Source organism: Carassius auratus, linkage group LG36F, assembly GCF_003368295.1.
Source record: "Carassius auratus strain Wakin linkage group LG36F, ASM336829v1, whole genome shotgun sequence".
Classification (NCBI taxonomy): domain Eukaryota; kingdom Metazoa; phylum Chordata; class Actinopteri; order Cypriniformes; family Cyprinidae; genus Carassius; species Carassius auratus.
In genome coordinates, this window is record NC_039295.1 from 1,294,654 (window position 1) to 1,309,436 (window position 14,783).

At 46.6% G+C, this 14,783-nt stretch overlaps 1 protein-coding gene across 1 annotated transcript; it reads left to right on the forward strand.

The window, feature by feature from the left end:
• The first annotated feature begins 13,153 nt into the window (after positions 1-13,153).
• On the forward strand, positions 13,154-14,604 carry LOC113068114 (uncharacterized). Its single transcript, XM_026240723.1, has 4 exons — positions 13,154-13,729; positions 13,852-13,932; positions 14,029-14,103; positions 14,200-14,604. The coding sequence occupies exons 1-4, from the start codon at positions 13,333-13,335 to the stop codon at positions 14,451-14,453; spliced, it is 807 nt and encodes a 268-aa protein (XP_026096508.1). The 5' UTR covers positions 13,154-13,332; the 3' UTR covers positions 14,454-14,604.
• The last annotated feature ends 179 nt before the right edge of the window (positions 14,605-14,783 follow it).

Sequence of the window (14,783 nt, forward strand, 5' to 3'; positions counted from 1 at the left end):
AGTTCCCTTTTGTTCGGTTCATTCTGTCAGGGTTAGGCAAGGGAGGAACTCAAGTGCAGACAGGAAGTACAAAACAAAGAGTTTATTAAATACAAAAAGGGGAAAACAAAAACCCACGAGGGGGAAAACAAGGGCTAGGGTAGACACTAAATAATTCTACAAAACTCAATAAACAAGGCAAACAAAGACTCAAGACAGGAGAACACTAACTACAAATAACACTCACGGCTATACAGGATACAATCTCAATCACAGGTGAGGAACACTCAAATCACAATGAACCGACGCAAGACAGAGCACACTAGGAGATCTAAATAGGGGGAACAATCAAGACACGACAGGTGGCACAGATGGGACAATCAAGACACGACTAGGTTAACAAGGGGGGCGGGGCAAGGGAACGAGACAACACAAGCACATGGCCCAAAGACAAGGCCATGCGCTTGTACACAAAACACGGGTCTGTCATGATCCTGCCTCAAGACTAGGAAAAACCAAGGACACGAGGGCAGAATCATGACACCTTCACATTATAACTTGTTACAGTTCATGTACTCATGACTAATTCAAGAGATGTATTGTAATATTAAATTGTGCTGGAGGCAGAGACCTGAGACTAGTATAGCACCAATCATTTGAGCAAAGTGAATACTGGAAACCATGATGATTAAGTCAAATGAAAACAATAATGCTTTGTTGTACATTTTTTCTAAACTTAGGAAGACTGAAATACAAATGCCCTGTTGTTTTTTTTAGATGTAATTAGATCCCCGGGGAACAAAAGGATGAGAACGCAACAAATAAAATAGTAATTAAAGGTGTATCTTAATAACATAGTGCAGATAAGTGGGTTTAAGTCCCTAGCCACTATAATAAGCAGCAACAAACACAGCCGAAAAAAAGTTGGCTGTGTACAATAATAGTCAAAAGGAGAAAGATATATTAAGGGGAACAACAAAAACAAAAAAACTAAAAGGTGAAAGAGCTCAGGCTCCTGCAGGTATACATAAAAGTAAATAATTAACCACATAGAATCTGCCAATAGTATTGATACCAACGATGAGGCGGTTCTAAAGTTAGTGATTGAACAACTTAGTATCTGTAATGAAATTTACTGGACCAATTCGTACCACATCAGTGTTTGAGCTTCAGGCACAGCCTACGTTTCAGTTTCAGTGGTTGTAGCGAGGATGGTCTTCTTTATGTAGTCCATAGCCTTAACGGCATCGCTGAACTCTTTACTATCCTCCTTGTACGTGATCTTGAATCTTGCAGGGTAAAGTAGTCCAAAACGCACGTCCCTTCGTCCTCTTAGAGCTTTCCGTGCATCCGTGAAGGCGGCGCGTGCCCTAGCCACACTGGTGGTGTAATTTGGAAAAATTGCTATTCTTTTACCATTGTAGATCAGCGGGGATTGGTCTTTGGCTCTCCTCAGGATGTCAGCGGCGTCTCCATCATAATGCAGCTTGGCAATGATGACACGGGGTCTTTCTGTATCTCTCGTTTTTTTGGGTGCGAACGCTCGGTGTGAGCGGTCGATTTTTACGTCCCGGTCCATCCGCAGAGCCTCTTTGATAATTTTAGAAACCTCTTTAGGGCTGGCAGAGTCCGGCTGCTCCTCAACGCTGACTATTCGGATATTTCCACGCCTCAGCCTTCCCTCCATGTCCTCACACTTGTCACGTAGTTTGACCAGCTCACTCTGAAGTTCATTCACAGTAGACTGTAGAGTATTCACCTCATCAGACCATGATGACAGATCACCTTTCACATCTTCAATGTCCATCTCGATGGTGGCGATTTCTGCTCGAATAGCGGTAGCATTACTGGCTATTTCGGCCCTCGCAGCGTTAATGTCGGCCCTAAGTGTAGTAAACATATCATATCAGCTTTTATCTCCTCGCTCATATCAGAGCTCGTAGATTGTGGAGCGTTGTCTTCTGGAGTGTGCTGCCTCGTGGATCTGGTGTTAGCCTCTAGCTTTGACGCGCTGCCGTGATACTTGAATTTGCGAAGTTTATCCGCCATTTGACATGAAACGTCGGCAAAGACCGACTTCTTTAAAGTCCCAAACTATTATCGATCCAGTTTAAGTACCCTTTAGTTATAAGTTGCCATTTTTAAAACATAAATGTTCATAAACCTGCAGGAGCTCTGAAATGTCTGTCTTTACTCCATCTTGGCTCACTAGCGCCCCCCGGAAAACTATAAGTCTGATCAGTCAGAAGAGATGTAGCACACTAATAGACATCGGGTATCTGACAAGTTTGGGGCTTATTGAGCATCACAGTCCCGCCCACAGCCCGAGAGAGCTCTGGTGCAGGAAGTAAATTTCCCATTCATTTTTCCCATTGACTTTCGGAAAAATCCGTATCTAAAGAGTTTTAGAGCATGTCTGAGAATAACCAGCTACGGCTGAACTCATAAGCATACAACATATCATTTCGAGTGAAAAAAGTAAGAGAAAATCCAAAAAAGTCAAAGGTACAAGACTGTGTACATATTTTCATTTCGTGCGCAGGAACTACTCATCCCATAAACCACCGCGCCTCACTGAATTCGACTGAAGCCCACAGCCGCGAACGAGCCTTTTGAGCGACTTCCAAATCTGATGACGGCTGCCCGCGCAAACTTTTTCCTCCAGTGAATTTTATTTTATATAGTGAATGTGCAGTAATAGCAGTTCTTTCAGTATTAATCGTGTAAATAAATAGTGTTTTATATAGGTATTGTGTATTGATTTTTATATTTATCATCGTGTATTTTATATATTGTTTGCGTGTTTGAAAGCGGTTAACCACAACCACAGCAACATGGTGCAGTGCTTTGTACCTGACTGCAATCACCGCTCAGTCGTCAACACATGTCGTTGCCATTACACAAATGTTCAGTAACTGGACAAAACGGTATGCCTAGTCTAAATATTGTTTTGACAGTGGCATCATAAAATGCTTGATATGACTCATACCATATGAAGGCTACAGTAGCCTAGCTAAAGTGGACGATAATGCTAACTAACGTTACCAACCTCCATGCGAAACTCACCAAAATTTTGTAGGTCTTGTCCCTAATGCTGGCCCTTACAAAACCCACAAGCTGACCCTCGGACACCCTACACTCAACTACCGTTACATGACCCTCTCTTAAGTGGTTTACACCCATTTGAACACTTGTTTTCCTCCTTGAAAAAAGCCATCATGGTAGCCAAGGAGCACACGATTGCACTGTTAAGTCTACCGTGCAAAAAAACACAACACTGGTTTTTATTTTATTTTTATTTTTTTATTAATGATCTTCAGTCTTCATGGACCTTCGGGGGGTTTAACCAGACGGTTACACGAGCTCCACCACTCAGATGCATCACTGTGGGTGTCACGGATTTACGCTGCCTGAAGGAATACGGAGTCGAGGATAAACGGAATTAGGCTTTTAATATATCCAACACAGGGGATATCCAACATGGAGCACAGAGGTAGACACACGTAAGTAGCAAGTGAAGACCCGACAAACCAGAACAGAAAGGACAAGGCTTAAGTACAAAGGATAATGGGGAAACACAGGTGGATGGAATAACTAAATTAACAGGGACATGGAACACATGAGGAATAGAATAGACACACCTGGGAACTAATTAAACTAAACACCGAAGACAGAAACTGGGTCACTGGGGCAAAAACACTAAATGAGTCCAGGTGTGTGACAGTACTCCCCCCTCCCGGTAGGTGCGTCCTCGCACCGTAGAAACAACAGAGGGAGGCGTGGGTGGGAACTTGGGAGGAGGTTCCGGTGGAGGACGGACTCCCAGGAGGGGGCCAGCAGACAGGGACCACAGAAGGAGGAGCCAGGGAGGAGACGACGGAGGAAGGAGCCAGGGAGGAGACAGGAGCAGGAGGAGCCAGATGGTCCACCAGAGACCAGCCAGGACGGAGATCCAAGGTGGAGTCGACGGCGGGAGGAGCCATGGTGAAGGAGGGGTCAACGACACAAGGGGTTGACAGGCGGAGACTGCACCGGTGGGTGAGGAGCCCAAGATGGAGCAGCACAGCCGCAGAGCCAGGGTGACGTCGAGGATCCGGAGGGCCTAGGTGGAGCTGAAGGCTCAGGCGACCAAGGCCGAGGCGGGGTCCTGGCAGACCGCTGTGGAGCCGGAGTGACCGAGGATGGAGGTGGAACTGGAGGGAAGGAGGAGCCTGACAGAGCCGGAGGGATGGAGTGACGAGGTGGAACCAGAGGAGAGGAGTCCCGAGGCGGCGGATGGTCGACGACTGACCAAGGTGGAGCCGGAGGGACGAGGGAGCCCGGTGGAGCAGGTGGGATGACAGGCCACGGTGGAGACGAGGGAGCTAAGAGCCAGGGCGGAGCCGCTGGGTCGAAGGACCAAGGAGGAGTCCAGGGCTCGGAGGCTGGAGGCGGAGACAGGGCCTTAACACGCCAAGGCGGAGCTGGAGACTGGCAGTCCAGCGGCGAACCACCGCGCCCCAATGGCGCGGACTGAGGGTGAGCTGCGGGACTGACTGGCACCAGCAGGGATGGCGAGGAACTGGCTGGTCTAGGAGGAGGAGAGAGGAGAAGGATGGGAGGAAGGACAGGAGGATCAGGACTGGACGGAACCAGCGAAAGAGGAGTAGAGGGACCAGCAGGTTTGGGAGGAGGCGGGAGAGGGAGGCTGGGAGGGAATACAGGAGACACAGAAGATTCAGGGCTGGGTGGAACCAGCGGAGACACAGATGATTCAGGGCTGGACGGAACCAGTGGTGAAACAGAAAAATCATGGCTGGGCGGAACCAGCGGAGACACAGAAGATTCAGGGCTGGGCGGAACCAGTGGTGAAACAGAAAAATCATGGCTGGGCGGAACCAGCGGAGACACAGAAGATTCAGAGCTGGGCGGAACCAGTGGAGACACAGAAGATTCAGAGCTGGGCGGAACCAGCGGAGACACAGAAGATTCAGAGCTGGGCGGAACCAGCGGAGACACAGAAGATTCAGGGCTGGGCGGAACCAGCGGAGAGACAGAAGATTCAGGGCTGGGCGGAACCAGCGGAGAGACAGAAGATTCAGGGCTGGGCGGGACCAGCGGTGACACAGAAGATTCAGGGCTGGGCGGAACCAGCGGAGAAACAGAAAACTCAGGGCTGGGCGGAACCAGCGGAGAAACAGAAAACTCAGGGCTGGGCAGAACCAGCGGAGAAACAGAAAACTCAGGGCTGGGCGGAACCAGCGGAGAAACAGAAAATTCATGGCTGGATGGAACCAGCGGAAATGGAGCAGAGGAAATGACTGGAGGAGGTAGGAGTGGGAGGCTGAGAGGGTATACAGGGGAGTCAGGGCTGGACGGAACCAGCGGAGAAACAGGAAAATTGGGGATTACCTCCATAGACCAGTCCATCAGATCCAGAACTTGCTCCATACGATCTTCAGAGACTGCATATAGCTCACCCTCAGTCGCGGGAGTGTGGGCAGGGCTTTCCTCCAAGCCCTCGATCTCCACAAGGACTCCCACGATGCACGGTGTTGCCGGCTCACACACCTGGTCAGTCGCTCTCTCGAGTTCCGGCTCCCTGTCGGTAAATGGCTCGGGCTCTGCGGCTGCGGTGGGCTCTGGCTCCGTGTAGCGAGATGGTGGCTGGCTGGTCTCTGGGTCGGGAGTGGGACTGGCGAGATCCTCAATCGGGCAGACGGTGAAAGGTGAGCCATTTCTCGCCAGAGTCCACTCCACAAATGCGGCAAAATCCTCCCGAGGACCATCTTCGGACGACAACGCTGACAGTACTCCCCCCTCCCGGTAGGTGCGTCCTCGCACCGTAGAAACAACAGAGGGAGGCGTGGGTGGGAACTTGGGAGGAGGTTGTGGTGGAGGACGGACTCCCAGGAGGGGGCCAGCAGACAGGGACCACAGAAGGAGGAGCCAGGGAGGAGACGACGGAGGAAGGAGCCAGGGAGGAGACAGGAGCAGGAGGAGCCAGATGGTCCACCAGAGACCAGCCAGGACGGAGATCCAAGGTGGAGTCGACGGCGGGAGGAGCCATGGTGAAGGAGGGGTCAACGACACAAGGGGTTGACAGGCGGAGACTGCACCGGTGGGTGAGGAGCCCAAGATGGAGCAGCACAGCCGCAGAGCCAGGGTGACGTCGAGGATCCGGAGGGCCTAGGTGGAGCTGAAGGCTCAGGCGACCAAGGCCGAGGCGGGGTCCTGGCAGACCGCTGTGGAGCCGGAGTGACCGAGGATGGAGGTGGAACTGGAGGGAAGGAGGAGCCTGACAGAGCCGGAGGGATGGAGTGACGAGGTGGAACCAGAGGAGAGGAGTCCCGAGGCGGCGGATGGTCGACGACTGACCAAGGTGGAGCCGGAGGGACGAGGGAGCCCGGTGGAGCAGGTGGGATGACAGGCCACGGTGGAGACGAGGGAGCTAAGAGCCAGGGCGGAGCCGCTGGGTCGAAGGACCGAGGAGGAGTCCAGGGCTCGGAGGCTGGAGGCGGAGACAGGGCCTTAACACGCCAAGGCGGAGCTGGAGACTGGCAGTCCAGCGGCGAACCACCGCGCCCCAATGGCGCGGACTGAGGGTGAGCTGCGGGACTGACTGGCACCAGCAGGGATGGCGAGGAACTGGCTGGTCTAGGAGGAGGAGAGAGGAGAAGGATGGGAGGAAGGACAGGAGGATCAGGACTGGACGGAACCAGCGAAAGAGGAGTAGAGGGACCAGCAGGTTTGGGAGGAGGCGGGAGAGGGAGGCTGGGAGGGAATACAGGAGACACAGAAGATTCAGGGCTGGGTGGAACCAGCGGAGACACAGATGATTCAGGGCTGGACGGAACCAGTGGTGAAACAGAAAAATCATGGCTGGGCGGAACCAGCGGAGACACAGAAGATTCAGGGCTGGGCGGAACCAGTGGTGAAACAGAAAAATCATGGCTGGGCGGAACCAGCGGAGACACAGAAGATTCAGAGCTGGGCGGAACCAGTGGAGACACAGAAGATTCAGAGCTGGGCGGAACCAGCGGAGACACAGAAGATTCAGAGCTGGGCGGAACCAGCGGAGACACAGAAGATTCAGGGCTGGGCGGAACCAGCGGAGAGACAGAAGATTCAGGGCTGGGCGGAACCAGCGGAGAGACAGAAGATTCAGGGCTGGGCGGGACCAGCGGTGACACAGAAGATTCAGGGCTGGGCGGAACCAGCGGAGAAACAGAAAACTCAGGGCTGGGCGGAACCAGCGGAGAAACAGAAAACTCAGGGCTGGGTGGAACCAGCGGAGAAACAGAAAACTCAGGGCTGGGCGGAACCAGCGGAGAAACAGAAAATTCATGGCTGGATGGAACCAGCGGAAATGGAGCAGAGGAAATGACTGGAGGAGGTAGGAGTGGGAGGCTGAGAGGGTATACAGGGGAGTCAGGGCTGGACGGAACCAGCGGAGAAACAGGAAAATTGGGGATTACCTCCATAGACCAGTCCATCAGATCCAGAACTTGCTCCATACGATCTTCAGAGACTGCATATAGCTCACCCTCAGTCGCGGGAGTGTGGGCAGGGCTTTCCTCCACGCCCTCGATCTCCACAAGGACTCCCACGATGCACGGTGTTGCCGGCTCACACACCTGGTCAGTCGCTCTCTCGAGTTCCGGCTCCCTGTCGGTGAATGGCTCGGGCTCTGCGGCTGCGGTGGGCTCTGGCTCCGTGTAGCGAGATGGTGGCTGGCTGGTCTCTGGGTCGGGAGTGGGACTGGCGAGATCCTCAATCGGGCAGACGGTGAAAGGTGAGCCATTTCTCGCCAGAGTCCACTCCACAAATGCGGCAAAATCCTCCCGAGAACCATCTTCGGACGACAACGCTCTGCATTTGGAGTTCAGGCTGGTGTTGTAGAAGGTGCAGAGCGCGTCGTCCGGGTAGCTGGTGGCATTAGCTAATAGGAGAAACTGTCTGGTATGGTCCTCGAGAGAACGTCCTTCCTGCTTCAGCAGGAGGATGAGGAATTCGGGACGATAGAGGGGATCCATAGAACACTATGAAACAAAAAGACTTTGAAAACACAAAAACAAAACGGAGGGGAAAAACACGCAGTTTTCTATTTTCTTCTTTAGGTCAGGTCTTCTGTCACGGATTTACGCTGCCTGAAGGAATACGGAGTCGAGGATAAACGGAATTAGGCTTTTAATATATCCAACACAGGGGATATCCAACATGGAGCACAGAGGTAGACACACGTAAGTAGCAAGTGAAGACCCGACAAACCAGAACAGAAAGGACAAGGCTTAAGTATAAAGGATAATGGGGAAACACAGGTGGATGGAATAACTAAATTAACAGGGACATGGAACACATGAGGAATAGAATAGACACACCTGGGAACTAATTAAACTAAACACGGAAGACAGAAACTGGGTCACTGGGGCAAAAACACTAAATGAGTCCAGGTGTGTGACAGTGGGATTGTGGGATTGTTTACGATTGTGGGTAATGAAGTACTTATCCAAGACATCGCGAATAAAAGGCATTTGTCTCAAAACAAGGTTAGTGCGCCATGAACATTTGGCGTTTATATAAGCATATACTATCGCTTAGTACAGCCGTAGCCGTTTTTAAGTCTACCATGTATGGTTACGCTTTTATGGCTTATTTCCCAAATGTCAATGCAGAAATTGCATTGAATTTTTACTTCCAGCACCAGATGTGGGCCGGACTGTGATGCTCTATTGCATTAAAGCACTAGGACGAGTTAGGCAATGCCTACACGAAGCCAGATATTTCCCTATCCAATCATAAAAAAAAAGAATTCTCAAGAAATATCTGCATCCACACGAAACGGACACAAAACTATGTAGTATACATGTCAGACCAGCAATTGCAGCTGTAATTCTGCCACAGAAATACACAAAAAATGGAGGAGAATACTTGGACTATGTGCATAAACCAAGCGTGTGGTTTACAAACAAACATGGAACAATACATTTATTAATTTTGTTAATGTTAGTTAATAAAAAGACAATTGTTGTGTGTTTTTGTTGCTGTTACATGATGTGGTGTCTGACTACGGACAAGATGTGGGCTGATGACATCATCATTTAAGAAAAAATACAGATTCACTAGCCTTGTCCAAATACCCACACTTACGGTTTTTCACTTGACTACTATGATGCATTTCCTGTTTTTGGTCCAAGTTTTCAAGTGCAGATGAAGACCACAAGTGTGTATAAAACTTGTCCCCTGATGCGACACACTTATAGTATTGTAAAAATGCAAGGGTTTACATAGCTTTATTATAATAAAAAAAAAATACTTCAACTTCTAAATGTCTGTTCAGAAGTCCCTGCAACATGACAATTTTGATTTGTGGTGCTTCTAACTAAGTGATAAAAAGCAGTTCCAAATGTTGTACAAAATAAATATATTAATATATGCAGCAATAAAAACGTGTAGCACTTTGTTTTACTACCAAATAATATGTAATATCTAATTATTATTAATATTTAACTTACATTGGAAAGGTTTCTGTGATTTCTTGTTATCTTGGCAAAAAGTCTCGGAATTTATTTCCACAACATGATGCATGGTGGGACACACTAAGCATTGAATACCACTCTGGAACAGTATTCGAGTGTGTATTTAGGGTGCTAGATTTTGGACAAGGCAACTGACAGGCGAAAACGGAAGGGCAGTATTTTAAAATGTAGCAAGTGTTTACTCTGACTACTCTAGTCTGGCAACAGGTTAAACCCTCTGATGGTTTTCGTTTCTGTCCACGCTCATGTTTTTTGGGGTCTCCAGAGACCCCAGACAATAACATTTAATTTTGTAACAAGATAATAGTTTTTATTTTTATTTTTACAAATGTAATTTTACTCTGTTTGTTAATGTTTTTACTCAACATTTGTGCAGTTTTTTGGAGGATTTATGATATCCTTTAAATTTCTATAAATAAATAAATATTTATTTACTTAAATAGGCTTTTTACAAAAAAAAAACTGCATTTGATGTAAAATTCACTTTATAAAAGACCCAGATTTCTAACTTTCATTCATGTGCATAACATGGATAATTTTAAATGATTAAAATCTAACATTTATACCCATTTTTTTGTGTGGAAAATGCAGTTTTAAAATAAATTTAAAAAATCACTTTAACCACTAGATGGCTATAGAGCTCCACTATATGCTATTTGCTATTTGACTAACTGAACAATATCTTTTCACAAGTTGGATTCAGTTGGATTCATATCTAAATATTATAAAATCACAATTATAACAAAAATAAAATATTTTTTTGTCAAAGTTTAGTATTTTTTTTACTGAAAAACCCCAGTTTTTCAATAATGTTACATTATGATTAGAATCAAAACTGAACAAAATGTTACAAAGAGAAATGTTGGAGTCTTAAGATTTTATCATTTATTTCAATCATTTTAATATAATTCTACAATTTTAATAATTGTAGGAACAATAACTGGTTGTTTCATCTCATACAGTCTCCTTTAAAGTGCACTGCAGGTGTTTATGCATCAATGTATTGCATGCAGTAAGCATGGTAAACTGCATGACTTCTGTAGATGGGGTTGGAGCAGGTTTGTGTGTGTGTGCGTGCTAAATTGTTTTGTCTCATCCTGTCATCTCTCTCTCACTCTCTCTCCCTCTTTGGTGGTTCTGCATTTTGCATCATTTTTTTTTAATAATTATAAGAGAGCAGTTGTTTTATATCCTCACAAGTGTGTGTGTGTGTGTGTACACATTGTCGGTGTCAGTGTCACTACTTTATATTTGTGTTGGTTCTGCATTTTGGATGATTTTATTTGACAAATTATAAGAGAAAAGTTTTTATAGTCTCAAAAATTTATTCCTCTATGTGTGTGTGTGCGTGTACGTGTGTTGTGAGCAATATAATTTAGCATTGTGGATGTTTTTTGCATTGGTGGATGTGTGCCACTTTGTTTGTGCCAATTCTGTCAATGTGTTCTGCGTTGTTTTTGATTTTGATGATGAATTTAGTCTTATTTTGATTGCAGACCACGAGTGTCACAAATTTTGTCACGCTAACATTTAAAACAGATATCATTCCAATATTTATTTTTTTATTTTTAATTTTTTTTGTAGATCTAGAAAGTGTTGAGAGTGGTAGAAGGTTTCATACCATTTGGACAAAGGGACATTTTTTTTTTTTAAATTTGAGCAAAAGTCATTTGGGCTCAAAAAGACCCCGGAAACCATCTGAGGGTTAAAAAAATATTGTTCTCACTCTCCGAAAACGCGGGGTCTGTGTGGAGGAAGTGCCTATACGATACAAAATGTATGTGTATACAGTGAAACGCGTCTCTGTGTGGATAGGGCTTTAGAGTTGGAAAATTAAGTCTCAGAAAAAAATAGAATAACAATATGTTGGTTTTCTCAATATTTTGTCAAGCAAACATAATAATGCTGTTGTCAGATCTAGAATTCTGCACTCTTGAAATCAGACACAGAGATAAAGTACTGCTGAAAGATCACATTTATTTGATTCATGAGTTATAGAATTGATTCGAATTAATTATCAACAGAGAGTGATGAAAGTTGCATGTGTTAATTGTGCACCTTGTTCCTGCAAATAGTGAAGCTGTGAGTTTTGTTGCTTCAAGAATATCAATTTAACCCCCTAGTTGCTGAGAAATATAATGTAGCGATTTAGTATTAAAGCTATTACATTAATAAAACTTAACAAATGCCTATGTGTCACGGTTGGTAAGAGCTGTGACTTCCAGCGCCAGAAAACTACTCCGGTGAGCCAGGTTTCTGCAGAACTTTTCTAAATAAGTGTTTCATGCACTTTGCCTTACAGCCCCGCACGTTCACGCTAACTGTACTGGGCCGCCCTATGGGGGATGGCGGTGTGGGAAAATCAACATCTGTGTTGCGCCTCGATCCACACCCTCTCGCAGGAGATGAGGAGGGTATTCCATCGAGCCGCGGCCGGCAGGGAAGCCGCTCACCAGCCATCTGACCTACATCAGGGAACCTCCTCGTTCACGGATTACTCCATTCAGTTCCACACCCTGGCGGCTGCAGTGGGATCGATTCCTGCATGGGCTGGCCGACCGTGTTCAAAAGGAGATCTACCTCCTCGAGCTGCCCCCCAAACTCAACAGTTTTATTGACTTAACCTTACGAGTTGATGCCCGGATTAATCGCCTGGGTCGTCAGACCAGTCCTACGCGCCATAGAATCTCTCCGGACAGGGGGCGCTCGAGTCGAGAGAATGTGGTCGGTCCCGTTGACGACCATGAACCCATACAGGTGGGTAGAGCTCGGCTGTCCCGGAGGGAGAGAGAGCGTTGGAGGTCCCAAGGACTATGCCTGTACTGTGGAGGCTCAGGACATACCATCTTCTCCTGCCAGGTAAAAGAGCCAGCCCGGTAGTAAACTTGAGGCTACTATCTGGTGGGATCTCCGCTGGGAAGTCCTCAACTACATCAACTACGACTATCCTTCCAATGAAACTGCAGTGGGAGAATCACACTCAAGACTGTCACGCCCTTCTGGACTCCAGAGTTAATTAAAGGTAATTTCATCGACTCACTCCTGGCACGTCACCTGAACATTCCTGTCCTGCCTGTGTCTCTTCCCATGCGTGTCACCACACTCAACGGCCAGGAACTGCCTCACGTCACACACTACACAGAACCCATCACTCTACTCACTTCTGGCAATCATTGTGAAACCATATCCTTTTTCCTCATGGACTCCCCTGTAGCTCCCATTGTGTAAGGTCACCCCTAGTTAATGAAACATAATCCACGAGTGGTATGGGGTATGTTGTCCCTGTTTCTGTCTTTCAGAAGGAGAACATGGTATTGCCAAAGGTGCCCGCAGAGTATCTGGACCTGAAGGAGGTGTTCAGTAAGTCCCGTGCTGCTTCTCTTCCTCCGCATCGTGCCATAGATTTAGTGCCAGGTAAGTCTCCGCCTAAAGGCAAATTATACTCTCTTTCTATTCCTGAGAGGGAGGCCATGGAGAAATAAATTTCTGATTCCTTAGCATCTGAGTTCATCCGTCCTTCTTCTTCTCCAGCGGGGGCGGGATTCTTTTTTGTTGGTAAGAAGGATGGTTCTCTTCGACCTTGTAATAGCCGTGTTTCCACTATCAAGCTAGGACCGGGCATGCTAGTGCGTGCCAGGGCCATTCGCGTTTCCACTGTCACTTCCGGGGCTTGATCGTGCCTCGCCGGGGCTTCCTTGGGGCCAACGGCCAGGGTTTTTTGGCCCGACGAAATCCTTGGGCCAAAGCGGGCCTGCTGGGGCTAGAGGAGTGGTCAAAGTGAAAGGCGGAGCTTTCTCTGGTAAGCGAGTAGACAGGTAAAGGTGTCTGTTGCAGGATGCGCATTTCGCTGTATTACGTCGTGCAAAGAATTTCATTTAAACTTAAAATGGAGAATCGCCAGTACTGGACTATGGAAGATACCAAGGCTCTTCTTTGCATTTGGGCTGAGGATAACTTACAACGGCAGTTTGACGGCGTCTGTAGGAATGAAGATATAATGAAATACATCGTTGCCGAACTCGCAAAGTTAGGTATCCAGCGCACTACGATGCAAGTTCGAGAGAAACTAAAGAAACTACGGGCACAGTATAAAGTCATAAAAACACACAATGGACAAAGCGGTGCCCAGAGAAGGTCCTTTCCATGGTTTGATATAATGGACGGTGTACTGGGTCACCGTCCCTGCGTTAGTGGAGAGACCACTCGGGATACCATGGCAGCTACTGTAGTCGGTGAGTGAATTTACATTGCCAGCAAGTCAACGTAATATGTGAAACTGATAAAAAATGTGCTAATGACTGACATGCATGTGTACTTATGTCTTTCTAAAAATGTATTTATGTGTGTGTGTTAGAATTGGAATGTCAGAGTGATTTCTTGGAGTCTGAAGTCGAACAGGGACCATTTACACCTCCGCTGCTAACATCTACACCTGGTATGCTACTATAATCAGATTCCATCAAAGCGTGATTGCATATTTGTATGTTTTCTTACCAGTATGTAATTATAGCTAAATGTATGTTTATTGTAGAGAGACACGATGGTCCCCAAGAGATTTCAGTAATCAGAGGGGGGTCACATCGCATTCCACAAAGGACCAGAACAGGTAATTTATAGTGTCATGTACCTGCTGAATCGCTCAAACCATCCTAGATGTGGAGCTTATTGTTCATGTACTTTTTTCCTCTTTTCTGTATTTCAGAAAGTTGCAAACGCAAAGCTGCAAATATAGCATCGAGGGAATTTTTGCAGTGTATGCGTGACATTACACAGCAACAGCTGGAAGAAGAGCAGGCGCTGAGAAGGGAGGAAATTAACAAAGACATGATGATGAGAAGAGAGGAGCTGGAGTATGAAGCACAACTCAGACGAGAAGAGATGTCTGAGAGAGAGAAGGAAGCTGATTCTTTTGCTTCTGTTTTTGCACATTTGGCAGCAGCTCTACAAAAAAAGTAGATGAACACTGCACTTGTTTTTGTGTTCTCTAAGCCAAACTTTTTCATATTACTTGTTTTTAAATTATTTGTAAATTGTTTATATACATTGCACAAACACCTGTTTGTTGTGTTTGCACATTTTCATAGCACCTTTGTATTTGTTCGCTGATACAAATTCCACATATAAATAAAGTTATACGTTTGCTGTTTTCCCAGAGACTATTTGAAGTTATTGCATAAGGGGCACATTGTCCAAAATATAAACATTGTTGAATGTAGTCATTCATTTGTTTTAGTACGTTCACAATGCATTTATTCATGTCAGAACATAAAGCTTTTTATTTAAATG

Excerpts from the sequence above, each read along its gene's own strand:
- LOC113068114 (XM_026240723.1), top strand. The coding sequence starts at position 13,333 with ATGCGCATTTCGCTGTATTACGTCGTGCAAAGAATTTCATTTAAACTT. Across the intron at positions 13,730-13,851 it reads CATGGCAGCTACTGTAGTCG|AATTGGAATGTCAGAGTGAT; the intron begins GTGAGTGAATTT and ends TGTGTGTGTTAG. Across the intron at positions 14,104-14,199 it reads TCCACAAAGGACCAGAACAG|AAAGTTGCAAACGCAAAGCT; the intron begins GTAATTTATAGT and ends TCTGTATTTCAG.